General features: G+C 40.1%; 1 protein-coding gene across 1 annotated transcript in view; it reads right to left on the reverse strand.

Annotated features, from left to right (window-relative positions):
* Window positions 1-215: 215 nt before the first annotated feature.
* The window catches only part of LOC124757559 (angiomotin-like protein 1), a gene marked incomplete at its 5' end in the record, with an annotated part of 59,754 nt that continues 44,282 nt past the window's right edge, over window positions 216-15,687 (reverse strand). The window contains 2 exon segments of the mRNA XM_047249066.1: window positions 216-404; window positions 10,222-10,484. Of these exon segments, the coding sequence (XP_047105022.1) occupies window positions 321-404; window positions 10,222-10,484 (347 nt within the window).

Here is a 15,687-nt window from a genome sequence, read left to right on the forward strand (position 1 = left end):
AATTTCTTCTCCATTGAAGGTTTCACCTACCAACAAAGCCAGGATATGGCTATGGGCACCCGTATGGCACCATCCAGGCCAACCTATTCATTGGATACACCTAGAGAAATCCATTCTAATCACTCAGAATCCCAAACTCCTCACCTAGTTCAGATTCACTGATGACACTTTCGTGATTTGGATTGAGGGTGAGGACACCAGCCACATTTCTCCAGAACCTCAACACATTCTTCCCCATTCACCTCATCTGGTCCTCTTTACCGCAACAAGCCATCTTCCTCAATGTTGACCTCCACCTCAAAGACAGCTACTTGTTAAACCTACCCAACCACCAGCAGTTGACTCCTCTTTGACAGCTGCCACCCATTGCATACCAAGAAGTCCCTTCCATACAGCCTCGCCACCTGTGGAAATCACAAGCAAATACATCAAGGGCCTCACTGAGGCCTTCACAGATTGTAATTACCCTTCCAACCTTGTACAAAAACAGGTCCCCCATGCCTTATGTCTCCAGTCACCCACCACCTCCCAAGTCACACAGTCCATTCCACTCATGACTCAGTACCACCCAGAACTTCAGCAGTGAAACCCATTCTCTGCCAGGGTTTCGACTACTACTTGTCATACCCTGCTCCTTGCCTCACGGCTCACATAGACACAAGACCTGTCAAATACGTACTCCCACCACTACCTACTCCAGCCCAGTCACAAGCATCACCTGTCCCAGTCTATTCGCAGTAATAGCCACCAACAAACTGTGGCCAAGAAACTGCTGGACCAACCAGTTGCTGATCATGTTGTCCAACAAGACAACCTTCATTTCAATGACTGCTTCACAGCCTGTGCCATCTGGATCCTTCCCACCAACACCAGTTTTTTCTGAACTGCACTGGTGGGCACTCTCCCTGCAATATATCCTACATTCCCGTAACCCTCCTAGCCTCGACCTTCATTAGTCGTAGTCCTTTATCCATCTCGGCCCCATCCTCTTCCATTTCATTACTACACAGCCCTTGTAATGAAGCAGGATTGCCCCACTGCTATCCTGTTTTGGTTTCACACTCCTTCAGTAACTTAGTTAAGCAATGAACTTTTATTTTTTTTTCATTTTCACTACTCAGATTCTGACTACAGATTCTGTGGCCTTCAGCCTCATAGTACAGAATTCAGAAATAGTTTAAATTAAATTTCCCTAAACATTCTAATGCCTATTATGAAAGTAATGAGCTAATCAGTTTTATTGAAAACGCATACTATTAACAGTTATGGACAATGACGTATATTGTGCAATACATATTAAGTAAAATTCGAGTGAGCTAATAGATCAAATTCAGCTATAAGACTGCATCCAAAAGAAAGCCTAAATTTTACTGATTCCAGCAAAGGGTGTTTTAACCTAAAGTCTATTAGTTAAATAGATATTAAAGACTTAAAATCTGTAGCCTGTATGACTTTCAGTGCCAATTGTGACCAAACTACCAAATAATTCCGAGATCTGTTTTGATACTTTTGCTACCTTTATTTTTCTACGTAAAATAACTCCAGTCTCAACTTTGTAAGTGCATTAATTAAGAATTAAGTAAATTTGAATATGTAAAAATTATTGTTCAAAAGGGCTGCAGTGGTTATAAGTCAGGAATTCCCACGGCGGATGTATAAGTAAGTTCCGCGTATTTAAATTAATACAGCTCAGCTCACTCATGTTATTTAAATAATAAAACCCAATAATTAACTTCAAAACAGTTAGAAAGGATCATTTTAACCCTAGGAAATTATAAACTATAATATATTAACAGAAATAGTCAAATATTCAAGCGCTCGTCTATATAAGGTCCGAGCTGGTGCAGTTCTCAGTTAGTTCTCGGTCAGATTCTCTTGGAGCAAAAGTGCGGCAAGTTGGTTAATTTTTCAGTAATTGTAATTGTGAACTTTGTTAAAGACTAGAAGTTTTTGACCTACCTAATGTGACGATTAAGTGTAAGAGGCCTGGTCACATGAATATTGTGGTGTGCGAGTGATAACAAATAAATTGTACTGTGGTTGACATAAATGTTCAACAATGAATACGAGTTTGACTTTTGATTTTGGAAAACCTAACCTAGGATCCTGGCTCCTAAATTTCAGTGTGGTTTAGGTGAGACGGACGCAGCTACCGTGAAGACAATATTGAATAAACAAAGCAAGGTAGGTTGAGATTACTGCGCACTACCTACTATCTACTGGGTGAGGAAATGTTTCAATACCAGTACATCCGGTTGTGACGTGAACTTTAAGTGACACTAATACAAGGACATGTCTCAGCACGTTGCATGTGGCGCCCCGGGTGAGGAAACAGCCCGGCACGTTACACCCTCTGTTCCACCAACACACCCACAGTCTATTTACTTCTTCCTTACCCCCTCCATTACCCCCCCCCCCCCCCCCCAAACCTCCACCTAACCTTCCGACTGCACCTAGCTGCCATACCTTCTTCCCACCTCATCCCTGTATGCTCTCGCAGGCAGCACTTTACTGTCCCCCCTCCCCTCACATGTGCGGAAGTTGCATTTGCACGTGTGTGTGTGTGTTTTTCCTAATTCAAGGAAAGCCTTTTGGCTGAAAGCTTAGTTGTTTTACAGTCTTCTGTTGTCCTTCAGAATGAGATTTTCACTCTGCAGCGGAGTGTGCGCTGATATGAAACTTCCTGGCAGATTAAAACTGTGTGCCCGACCGAGACTCGAACTTGGGACCTTTGCCTTTCGCGGGCAAGTGCTCTACCAACTGAGCTACCGGAGCACGACTCACGCCCGGTACTCACATCTTTACTTCTACCAGTACCTCGTCTCCTACCTTCCAAACTTTACAGAAGCTCTCCTGCGAAACTTGCAGAACTAGCACTCCTGAAAGAAAGGATATTGCGGAGACATGGCTTAGCCACAGCCTGGGGGATGTTTCCAGAATTCTCATTCCTGAACTACAGTAGCTTTTCAGAATGTATCTGTGAATGGTCTCAGTTCAAGTATCTAGTGTGTGATGTCACTGGGAAACATGGGTGTCTGCAAAAATCTGTGAGAGGAGGTAAGATTCTAAAATTGTCATTTCAATATAACTGATTCAGTTGGTCTGAAAAATGTGTAGCCCCTCAAGAACTTATTGTATCCAAATCAATTGCTAATTACTCCCTTAGCATGCTGTGCTAGGAATGTTCATATCAAGGTGCTGAACCAATCCATTTCTGCAGCTTGGTAATGGCTGTACAAGGGAGTGAAAGAGGAAGATTGAGGACAGTTACGGCAAGTCACTGTATTTCCTGTCTCAGTCACCAATGTTAAATCTGCAGTTTAGTAGTGTGGCAGACAGTCACTGCTATAAATTCATGATACTTTCGTAATGAATAAAAGGTCTGTGACCACTTTGCAGCAGGGGCCAAGTGAACCTTCATACTCCACATCTTGTGAATGAATATGGAATTTTTCAAATGTAGGTTTGATGCAGCTCTCCTCTAAGTCTTTTCATCTCCAAACAACTACTGCACATACAACCTTCTGAATCTGCTTATTGTATTCATCTCTTGTCTCCCTCTACAATTTCCCATTCGTCCTTCCAGTACTACGTATCCCTTAATGTCTCAGAATGTGTCCTACTAACCAATACCTCCTTCTAGTCAGGTTGTGTTACAATTTCCTTTCCTCCCAATTCTATTTTCAGTATCTCCTCATTTGTTACGTGATCTACCCATCTGATCTTCTGCATTCTTCTGTAGCACCATATTTCAAGTGCTTCTCTTCTCGTCTAAACTGTTTATCGTCCATGTTTCACTGCCATACATGGCTAAGCTTCACCCAAATATTTTGAGAAAAGACTTCCCTATACTTAAATCTACAGGGTGAAAAGTATTTAAAACGAAAAACTCTGGGAGGTTGTAGGGGACATCAAAACAAATATTTTTCCCTATGAGGAGTATTTAAACAGGTAGAGGAAGATTTCTCTGGCGGCAAATTAATTAAACCAACAAACACTCTTCCATTTTTTTATGACCAAGAGACAACACATTAACACAACCCAATTTCAATTACAGTAGGCTTTTAAAAATGCCATCATTGACACGTAGACAAAGGTTGCGCCGTCTGATCGTGTTCTGTCTGACATGGGCAAAAACCCCAGGAGTATCCTGAATTGTTCCTGCTGCTGCTGCTACTATACAGGCAATCAGATCCTCTTCTGAAGCAACAGGAGTTGCATAAACAAGGTTGCGCATCTCTCCCACACAAAAAATTCCAGAGGGGACATATCTGGGGATCAAGCAGGCCATGGTACAGGACCACCTCTGCCAATACACATTTCTGGGAACCGTCGGTCCAGGAATTGATGCACACGACTGAAATGTGAAGGCGCCCCGTCATGTTGGAACCACATGCATTGTCTTGTAGGGAGGGGGACGTCTTCCAGTAATTCTGGCAATGCTCTGGCGAGAAAATTGTAATAGTGCCTGCCATTTAATGGCCCAGGTAGCAGATACGGCCCAATTAAACAGTCCCCAATAACACCGGCCCACACATTAACGAAGAATGGCACTTGATGAGCGCTAGTAACTGAGGCATGTGGGTTATCCTCACTCCAAACATGCGAATTGTGCAAGTTGAAGACTCCATCACGCCTGAACTTTACTTCATCAGTAAACAACACAGAGGATGGAAATGTTGGATGCATTTCACACTGTTCCAGATACCACTGCAAAAACTGTGGTCTGGGTGGATAATCAACTGGTTCCAGGTTGTGGACACGCTGTAAGTGAAATAGACGTAACAATTGCTCTTGAAGGACTGTTCTTACATTCGTCTGATTCGTCACCATGTTATGTGAAATTGCACGAATGCTGATTGAAGGATCCCGCTCCACATGCTGCAAGACAGCTTCCTCAAATTGCAGCGTTCTTACTGTGCCATGGTGTCCCTGTCCAGGCAATCTGCTAAATGACCCAGTCTCACGCAGACGTTGGTACACAGCAGCTAAAGTTGTATCATGCGGGATACGGCAATTAGGATATTGTTGTTGATAAAACCACTGTGCAGCTCGTCTGTTGTGGTGTGGTGTGCTACGTAGTACGCACCAACCATATCATTGTACTCACTCCAGGTGTATCACTCCATTAGTAAACAGAGACAATGCTCTACTACACTGGTGGACAGCAGTTGTCTACCACTGAAGAGTGTAATACGCCCTCTAACAACTGAAGATCGTAATACAGCCTCTAACAATTGAAGAGCTTAATACGGCCTCCACCGGGAAAAATATTTGTTTTGATGTCCCCTACAACCTCCCAGAGTTTGTTGGTTTAAACACTTTTCACCCTGTATATTCAGTGTTAACAAACTTGTCTTCTTCAGAAACATTTAGATTGTCAGTCTACATTTTAGACCTTCTCTACTTTGTCCATCATCAGTTATTTTGTTGCCCAAATAGCAAAACTCATCTACTACTTTAAGTGTGACATTTCCTAATCTAATTCCCTCAGCACCACCTGATTTAATTCCAATACATTCCATTATCCATGTTTTGCATTCTTGTTATTCACCTTATATCCTCCTTTCAAGACACTGTCCATTCCGTTCAACTACTCTTACAAGTCCTTTGCTGTCTCTGACAGAATTATGTTGTCACCGGCAAACCTCGAAATATATATTGATCCCCTTGGACGTTCATTCCAAATTTTTCTTTGGCTTCCTTTACTGCTTGCTCAATGCACAGACTGAATAATGTTAGAGATAGGCTACAGCCCTGCCTCACTTCCTTCTCAAGCATTGCTTCCCCTTCATGCCGTTTGACTCTCATCACTGTCGTCTGGTTTCTGTACAAGTTGTTAAGAGCCTTTTGCTCCTTGTGTTTTCTCCATGCCACCTATGGAAATTAAAACAGAATATTCCAGTCAACATTTTCAACAGCTTTCTCAATATTCACTATAATCATATTTTTGCCTTTCCTTAACCTATCTTCTAAGATAAGTTGTAGGGTCAGTTTTGCCTCACATGTTCCTACATTTCTCCAGAATACAACCTGTTCTTATCTGAAGTCTGCTTCTACCAGTTTTTCCATTGTTCTGTAAAGAATCTGTGTTAGTATTTTGCAACCGTGACTTATTAAACTGGTAGTTCACTAATATTCACAGCTGTCAGCACCTGCTTTCCTTAGAATTGGAATTATTATATTCTTCTTGAAGTCTGAGGGTATTTTGCCTGTGTCATATGCCTGGCACACCAGATGGAAGATTTTTGTCATGGCTGGCTCTCCCAAGGCTATCAGTAGTTCTTATGAAACGTATTCTACTCCTGGGGTTTAGTTTCAACTTACGTCTTTCGTTGCTCTATCAAATTCTTCTCACAATATCATATATGCTATCTTATCTTCAATTCTATAATATTGCCTTCAAGTTAGTCTCCCTTGAATAGACCTACACACTCCTTCCACCTTTCAGCTTTCCATTCTTTGCTTAGGAATGGTTTTCCATCTGAGCTCTTGATAGTTATACAGCAGCTTATCTTTCCTCCATATGTCTCTAATTTTCCTGCAGGCGGTATTGATCTACCCCACAGTGATATATGCTTCTAAATCCTTAGATTTGTCCTCTAGCCATTCCTGCTTATCATTTTGCAGTTCCTATCAAATGTTTGCAGTTCCTTTTGCCTGCTTAATTTGCTCCACTTTTATATTTTCTCCTTTCATGAATTAAAATTCTGAAATTCAGAATCTGTTGTGTGGGAGAGAGGCTACTGCATGAAGAATTTGATAGAGAACTGAAAGACCTAAGTCGAATCAAAGCCACATGAGTAGACAACATTCCATTAGAACTACTGATAGCCTTGGAAGAGCCAGTCATGACAAAACTATACCAGCCTTGGGAGAGCCAGAGATGACAAAACTGTACCATCTGGTGAGGTAGATGTACGAGACAGGCAAAATACCCTCAGCCTTCAAGAAGATTGTAAAAATTCCAATCCCAAAGAAAGCAGGTGCTCAAGATGTGAAAATTACTGAACTATCAGTTTAATAACTCACGGCTGCAAAATACTAACACGAATTCTTTATAGGCGAAAGGAAAAACTGGTGAAAGGTAGAGTAGGAATTAATATTCATGGAGAAGAAATAAAAACTTTGAGGTTTGCCACTGACATTGTGATTCTGTCAGAGACAGTAAAGGATCTGGAAGAGCAGCTGAACATAATGCACGATGTCTTGATCGGAGGATATAAGATGATCATCATCAAAAGCAAAAGAAGATAATGGAATGAAGTCTAATTAAATCAGATGATGCTGAGCTAATTAGATTAGGAAATGAGACACAAAGCAATAGATGAGTTTTGCTATTTTGGAAGCAAAATAACTGACGATGGTCAAATTAGAGAGGATATAAAATGTATACTGGCAATGGCAAGGAAAGCATTTCTGAAGAAGAGAAACTTGTTAACATCCAGTATAGATTTAATTGTCAGGAAGTGTTTTCTGAAAGTATTTGTATGGAGTGTAGCTATGTATGGAAGTGAAACATGGACAACAAATAGTTTGGACAAGAAGAGAATAGAAGCTTTCGAAATGTGGTGCTACAGAAAAATGCTGAAGATTAGATGGGTAGATCACATAACAAATGAAGAGGTACTGAATAGAATTGGGGAGACGAGAAATTTGTGGCACAATTTGACTAGAATAAGAGATCGGTTGGTAGGGCACATTCTGAGGCATCAAGGAATCACAAATTTAGTATTGGAGGGCACTGTGGAGGGTAAAAATCATAGAGGGAGACCAAGAGATGAATACACTAAGCAGATTCAGAAGGTTGTCAGTTGCAGTAGGTACTGGGAGATGATGAAGCTTGCACAGGATAGAGTAGCATGGAGAGCTCCATGAAACCAGTCTCTGTTATTGTGTTATACAAGGATTTCTGCCTAGGCTTTTCATCTACTTGATACTTTGCTGCCTTCACTATTTTATCTCTGGAAGCTATCCATTTATCTTCTGTTGTATTCCTTTTCCCTGTTGTAGTCAATCGTTGCCTAATGCTCCCTCAAACTCAACAACCTCTGGTTCTTTCAACTTAAACCAAGTCCCATCTCTTCAATTTCCTACCTTTTCGTAATTTCTTCACTTTTAGTCTACAGTTCATAACCAATAAATTGTGGTTAGAGTTCAACTCTACTCCTCAAAGTCTTGCAATTTAAAAAGATGTGGTTCCGAAATCTGTCTTAACACAACATAATCAATGTGAAATCATCTACTGCCTACATGTGTCTTCCACATATACAACATTCTTTCACAATTCTTAAACCAAGTGTTAGCTATGATTAAGTTATGCTCTGTGCAACATTCTACCTGACGGCTTCCTCTTTCGTCCTTTTCCCCCATTCCATATTCACCTGACTAGAAAAAAAAGAGTGTGAGTGTTGGGGGGGGGGGGGAATAAAGATCATAAAGGGAGACCAAGAGATGAATAGAATAGGCAGATTCAGAAGGATGTAGGTTGCAGCAATTATTCAGAGATGATGAGGCTTGCACAGGATAGAGTAGTATGGAGAGCTACAGCAAACCAGTCTTCAGACTAAGCGCCAAAACAACAACATAAAAAGTAATACCATATTCATTTTCCAGCAAAGGCATCCACAATGTGAGGTATGAGGCACTTGGCTGCTCCTGAAAAATGGGCACAGACTTTTTATTCATTACAGAAGTATCACAAATTTGCAGCAATGACTATCTAACACTATTAAACTTGATAAGGGCTGTATGAGGGAGTGACAGAGGAAAGATAGATGACTATTTCAGCACTGTTCTGGAAACATTCACAACCATTTTGACATCATAAGGTCATGGAAACCACTGCCTTACCAAGGAGCCAGAAAAATTTCTTGTGTACGATGTGACAACCAAAAAGCACTGATAAACTCTCTGCATTTCCTGTCACAATCTGCAATGTTCAATCTGCAATTTAGTAGTGTCGCAGACAGTCACTGCTATAAATTCGTGATACTTCTGTAATGAATAGAAGGTCTGTGCCTAGTCAGCAGGAGGTGCCAAGTGTTCCCTCTTGACCTGCTTTGTGAGTACCTATACCGGATAATGAATATGCATTGTTTTTTATATCAAACAGAAAATTCAAATGTGGGAAAAAACTTAAAATTACAAGGCGAGAGAATAATTGGCTACTACGTATCACCATCTAGTGAAATTCCTACTACAGCTGACAGAAAATAGCAGGCCTATCTTTTAGAACTAGATGTCCCTGCCTCAGAGAGAGAATCAGGAATACCAGGTGAACAAAAGTTGGGGAGGGGAATTACTCAGAGCTTGGTACCTCTTGATCAAGGTTCTGAGTAACCTGCACCCTTCCTCTTTATAATCTTCTCCAGTGGATTATCTTTCCTCCGTGAGGAACAAACATTTAGTTCCGAAAGCTGTGATTATCATTTCCCCCCCTCCCCCTTCTGTGTTTCTATCATAAGAACTCTGAATTCTGCCTACTGAAGGCTAATAATGGCCAGCCATTCCGGTATTTCCAGGAGAACCTCAATATTAATACAATGAGTGAAGACTCTGAGAACTGTTATTTTGTTATAACCAAGCAGTCAATAAATTACATTAAGTTTTGTACTGTTTTCTCATATTAAACTGATATGTCTTTAAATATGTCTGCTTGTGTCTGTATGTGTGGATGGATATGTGCGTGTGTGCGAGTGTATACCTGTCCTTTTTTCCCCCTAAGGTAAGTCTTTCCGCTCCCGGGATTGGAATGACTCCTTACCCTCTCCTTTAAAACCCACTTCCTTTCGTCTTCCCCTCTCCTTACCTCTTTCCTGATGAGGCAACAGTTTGTTGCGAAAGCTTGAATTTTGTGTGTGTGTTTGTGTTTGTTTGTGTGTCTATCGACCTGCCAGCGCTTTTGTTCGGTAAGTCACCTCATCTTTGTTTTTATATATAATTTTTCCCACGTGGAATGTTTCCTTCCATTATATTGATATGTTTTTAGCTTATATTTGCTTGGAGAGACAAGTGCTACGTTACACACTTTTTACCACTGTACATACCAAATTAATGATGATTACAACAATCCTGTAGCTTTCTTTTATGCGCAAACAGCTGCAAATTTTTCAGCTAAACAAATCACCATGTTTGCAATTGGCTGTTTCAAATCAAACTTTTGCTCTTAGGTAAAGCTTCGTTATGTGCAGTATGTGCCCAACAAGGTGGGCTTCCTACCTTACTGAGGAGTTGAGAATCCAGCTGAGAATCTAACTCTTTAAGCTGGTCATCAAGTGACTTGTTTGTTTCATCAAAACTCTTGTTTGCTGCAACACTGCCATACTTTGTACGAGTTGCAGCATAACTTGAAGTCAGAGGGCGATGGTAAGAGCTCAGCTTGCTACCAGCAGAGTCACTACAGCTCCCTGTGTACGAACTGATGCCAGTACTACAGCTTGCTCCACTGACAGTGGAGAAAACACTGGTTGTAGACACAGGGTCTGTAAAATAAATATGCGCACTAAGTAAGGACAATAATGAACCTTATCTACAGAAGCATAAAATTCAGATAATACAAAACCGAAGTTTTTAGTTTAGTAATAAATGTGGGTTGCACACAGAACATTCTTCTAGTCAAGCAATATGTTTTGACACAATTTATTTATAAATCAAAACACAGGACACATTCCTAAACAACAATTATGTTGAAGCTTCCAATGAGTGCAGGGCAAATGGCCCAATCCACATATTACAAATAAATAAAGTGGTTACAACCCCAATATTGTTCTGAATGATATAGTATATTAAACATGACCAACAAGTGAAAGATCATACCAAAAAAGTTACAAGGAGACCTAACAGTTTCACATGGAGTATAAAACAAAGCATGTATTGGCATTTCTTCATATACATAACCCACTGTCAGCTACAAAGACACACATTGAGAACAAGAAAAGAATGTGTGAATATTCTCTGAAATTGTAGTCTGACAATTGAGTGGTGAACTGCCATGCTGTCACTGAACCACTAGCTACATTTGATAATTTTTCTGCAATAGTGTGGTCATATGGTGTGGAAATTAAACCCCATGAAATTTATTGGGGATCTAAATGTGACAGACATAATTGTTTTTGGTCATTCCCAAATCAAATATTTTTGTGAGCATTACACTGTAATTTTTTTAAAATTTAGGGTAAGTATATTTTTACTGAAAAACGTCCAGTTAATGATCATCACCCTTAACTATGTGATTTTATACAAGGAGTTCATAGTCCCTAGTGTCTTGTTGAGGCAGGTATCCAATAGCAAGTAACTTACACAAGTAACTGCACTTGTTGAGGTGGAGGTGTTTATGTTACAACAAAAGCTTGCAGAAATTTTATACATCTGCAAGTCGTTTAGGCAAGTTAATTTCAGGAACTTTGTTGGAAATAATTCCACCTGTGTTTCCACTATAGTCATATTGTGAAACAGGCAAGTGGAAGTTTACAGTGTCACAGTTAAAAACCAGAGCAGCCACCAACGTTGAATAATAATAATATTTTCATCGTTGAATGTATATTTAAGTTTCAAACATCTCTAGTCTATTGTACAATCAAATATTTGGAAACAGAATACTAAAATCCGGCAGCTACATCATGAAGAGATCACCTTTTAATTATTCTTCGATATTTGCAATCAATATTTATTACTTTTACTGCTAATGTAATATGTCTACGTTTATGCTAATGTTAAAAAAATCAACTAAAATTTATAGACGTCCTTACTGCCATTCTGCTTCCCCCTCTGGTGAAACTAGTAAGTGACGATGGCCGCTTATATTTATTTAGCTGTTCAAATATTACATTTGTTTTGGCACATCTGTCTATATAATTCTCCTTTTCAACACTGGCTTTTTTGTACCAGTACTGAATGCACAAAACTTCAAGCTTGAGATAAACTTCCAGCAATTGGTAAATACACTAAGTACGTGTAGTAAGATACGGAAAATGTTAACTTGCAGAAGCTTACTTGTTAGTGGGCATACAATTCATTCAGTTTGCTACCTTGTCACGACAGAACATATTCAGTGTGGTATTGAGGTTTTCACCCCCCCCCCCCCCCCAGTTCCTCTACACATATAGTGTCCTATTACTATCAGAGTTCAAATAGTAGAGTGAACAGGCAAGAAGGATTCTCAAGATAGTTCACACAAATGTATTTAGGCCCTTTATCTTTATACTTTTGTCTCGGTAAACATTACAATTTTTGAAGAGTCCTCCAATACCTCACACAGATATGTAAATCACTTAAATAAGTCAAGACCAGAAGCAGGCCAAGCACCAAATCTTCCGGGAAACTATTTTAATGTCTCCCACTCTGAATTTGATTTTATTACTATTATATTTTTTGTAACGCAGCCTTCAGATTTCTGTTAAGGTAAGACTCCATCCAAGAAAGGGAACATCTTTAATGCCATACAATTGCAGTATCCCAGTAGTTGAGAGTGCAGAAGAAGATCCCTGACAGTTCGCTGTGATCTTGCCAGCTTTCAACTGCGAAGTACTAATGGTTGCAGATGAAAACAGTAGCAGCCTACAGAGCTGTGACAACACTGAGGCGTTTCCACAGACGTGTTTACAAAATTGTGTTTTGTTATTGGTTAAGGCAGGCCCATGAAACTGCTGTGCCCAGCCCACTGCAAGTATCAGGGATCAACTTATGCCGACTCAACTATAGTAGAATTTCATGACCTACGCAATCGATGATATTGGTTAGATAACATAAAATGCCAAAAGGGTAATTTTTGTTGTTTATTGCTATGAGAACTGAGTTTGTGAAATCATATACTGGTTTTATAACTACTGTTATGAAGAATTAATTTAATTTGGTGGCAAACAATTTGAATGTAATAACATTTTTCTTGATGCTACTGCCATCAAGGAGTTGTATATAATTTGCCTCACTGACTTTATTCACTTCACAGCTAATACTACTACACATTGTTATTGTCTTATTGTCTTTAAAATTTGGATTTCTTGTGCACAGTACACGGTTTATGCCTTTCTGATGATATGAGAATAATTTTACAATAATTTTTTTTTTAATTTTAAAATTCACAATTTTACAATACTACTAATACTGCAGTTTCAATTTTTGATTAGGGCTAGTTCTCCACATAGTGCCTTTGTCATAGCACAATGGAAATGCCTCTGTTACCTGGGCTATAAATTCCAATCAGCATGTTTTAAGTCAAAAGAAGTTTTTGAATTACTTTTTGAAGAACTTTATTCAGTTCAGACACCATGTGTGATCCTGACTTACAGTTAAACCATAGATTCTCTTGACAACTGGCCAGTCTGATGTGATACCTCAATATCAGTAACCACATCTGCCCTGGTCTGATATACAGGGTGATCAAAAAGTCAGTATGAATTTGAAAACTGAATAAATCACGGAATAATGTAGATAGAGGGATACAAATTGACACACATGCTTGGAATGTCATGGGGTTTTATTAGAACCAAAAAAATACAAAAGTTAAAAAAAATTCCGACAGACGGCGATTCATATGATCAGAATAGCAATAATTAGCATAACAAAGTAAGACAAAGCAAAGATGATGTTCTTTACAGGAAATGCTCAATATGTCCACCATCATTCCTCAACAATAGCTGAAGTCAAGGAATAATGTTGTGAACAGCACTGTAAAGCATGTCCGTAGTTATGGTGAGGCATTGGCGTCGGATGTTGTCTTTCAGCATCTCTAGAGATGTCGGTCAATCACGATACACTTGCGACTTCAGGTAACCCCAAAGCCAATAATCGCACGGACTGAGGTCTGGGGACCTGGGAGGCCAAGCATGACAAAAGTGGTGTCTGAGCACACGATCACCACCAAACGATGCACGCAAGAGATCATTCACGTGTCTAGCAATATGGGGTGGTTCTAATAAAACCCCATGTCATTCCAAGCAAGTGTGTCAATTTTTACCTCTCTATCTAAATTATTATGTGGTTTATTAAGTTTTAAGTTTTCAAATTTATACTGACTTTTTGATCACCTGGTATATGTGGTTGACTGACCTTTTCTGGCATGTATGTTTACTTCTTCGAAAGGAAAACTGATTTTCATCTAGCATAAAATGAGAGAGAGGAAACATACTTTACTTATACTGTAGCAGCTGACGTTATGTCGATGTCTTTGGCCCCCTGGTAGGAACACACTGAATCACATATTGTATTTCATTGCAGGCAGTTACAAAAGTTGGAACAGTTCTGATTAAGAGTGCCTTCAAACTGTTTCTGAACAAAGAGGAAGTACTGTAGAGCTTCTTGCTAATCACATGCATAAATGTAAGAAACAAATACTTATTTATTTATATATTTGAAATCACTGTCGCATTTCAGTGCAGTGGCACTTGGTAAAGAGTGAAATGGTACAAATTTTTGTGATCGAAGAAATTTTATTAGTAATGTCTGCCCAACAGGTGGAAGAGAGGTAACCGTGCCAAATTCTTATTGCCAGAGCTTGTATCAATGCTCTGAGTTATATCCCAGAACTCTCTGCAGAGGGTCGGAAGCTGAGGGCATGTGATACTATTAACTATGATTAGTTTGTTGGATGGGGCATTAAACACTGTGGCCCCTTTGGTGCTCTTGAGAGTACTGTACAATCCCAGCATTGTGTTTCATCCCCATCCATTATTTCATTCATTTCATCTATAACAAAATCATCAGCATGCGGTACAAGCACTTACCACAGTTCTTAACATGACAAACATTAACATTAGGAATATTATGAAAAGGATAGATTGTTACTCACCGTGAAGATTAGCATGTTGAGTTGTACATAGGCACAATGAAAAGACTGTTACACATTTAGCTTTCAGCCAAAGTCTTAGAAAAGAAAACACACATTCGTACTTCCAAGCACACCTCACCACATTACTACTATTTCCAGCAACTCCGACCGAAATGCAACTGTCACGTTGAATGAAAGAAGTAATCTGCAGTGCAGTAGGGAGGGGGAAGAGATAGCAGAGCATGGGCACTGGAGAGATGGGGGTGGGATGGTGATCAGGGAGGAAGAGGGGGGGGGGGGAGGGGGTTGTGGAAAAGAAGAGGAGAAGGAAAGGGGAAAGATTGGTGGGCGCATTGGCGTGGAGTAATGCACAGTGAGAGTGATAGGATGTGAATAGGGAGGAGGTGATAAGATGGGGGCGGGAGGGGGAAATGTTGGGCGGAGGGTGTGAGGACAGTAGGTTGCCATAGGTTGAGGTCAGGATAATTTCAGGAGCAGAGAATGTATTGGAAGGATAACTCTCATCTGCACAGTTCAGAGAAGCTGGAGGTGGAGCGAAGGATCCAGATGGCTCAGGTAATGAAGCAGCCATTGAAATTAAATGTGCTATATTGAGCTGCATGGTGTTCCACAGGGTGATGTACTTTGCTCTTGGCCACAGTTTGACAGTGACTGTTCATCCTGGTGGACAGTTGGTTGGTAGTCATACCAATATTAAAAGTTGTGCAGTGATTCCAGCAGAGCTCGTAAATGACATGGCTGCTTTCACAAGTGGTCCGGCTGCTGGTGGGGTAGGATAAGCCTGTGACACGACTGGAATAGAAAGTGCTGAGTGGGTGCATTGGACAGACCTTGCACCTAGGTCTCTCACAGGTAAGTGATCCTTATGGCAAGGAGTTGGGATTGGGAGTGGCATTGGG

The sequence above is a fragment of the Schistocerca piceifrons genome, unplaced genomic scaffold (assembly GCF_021461385.2).
Source record: "Schistocerca piceifrons isolate TAMUIC-IGC-003096 unplaced genomic scaffold, iqSchPice1.1 HiC_scaffold_546, whole genome shotgun sequence".
Taxonomy (NCBI): Eukaryota; Metazoa; Arthropoda; class Insecta; order Orthoptera; family Acrididae; genus Schistocerca; species Schistocerca piceifrons.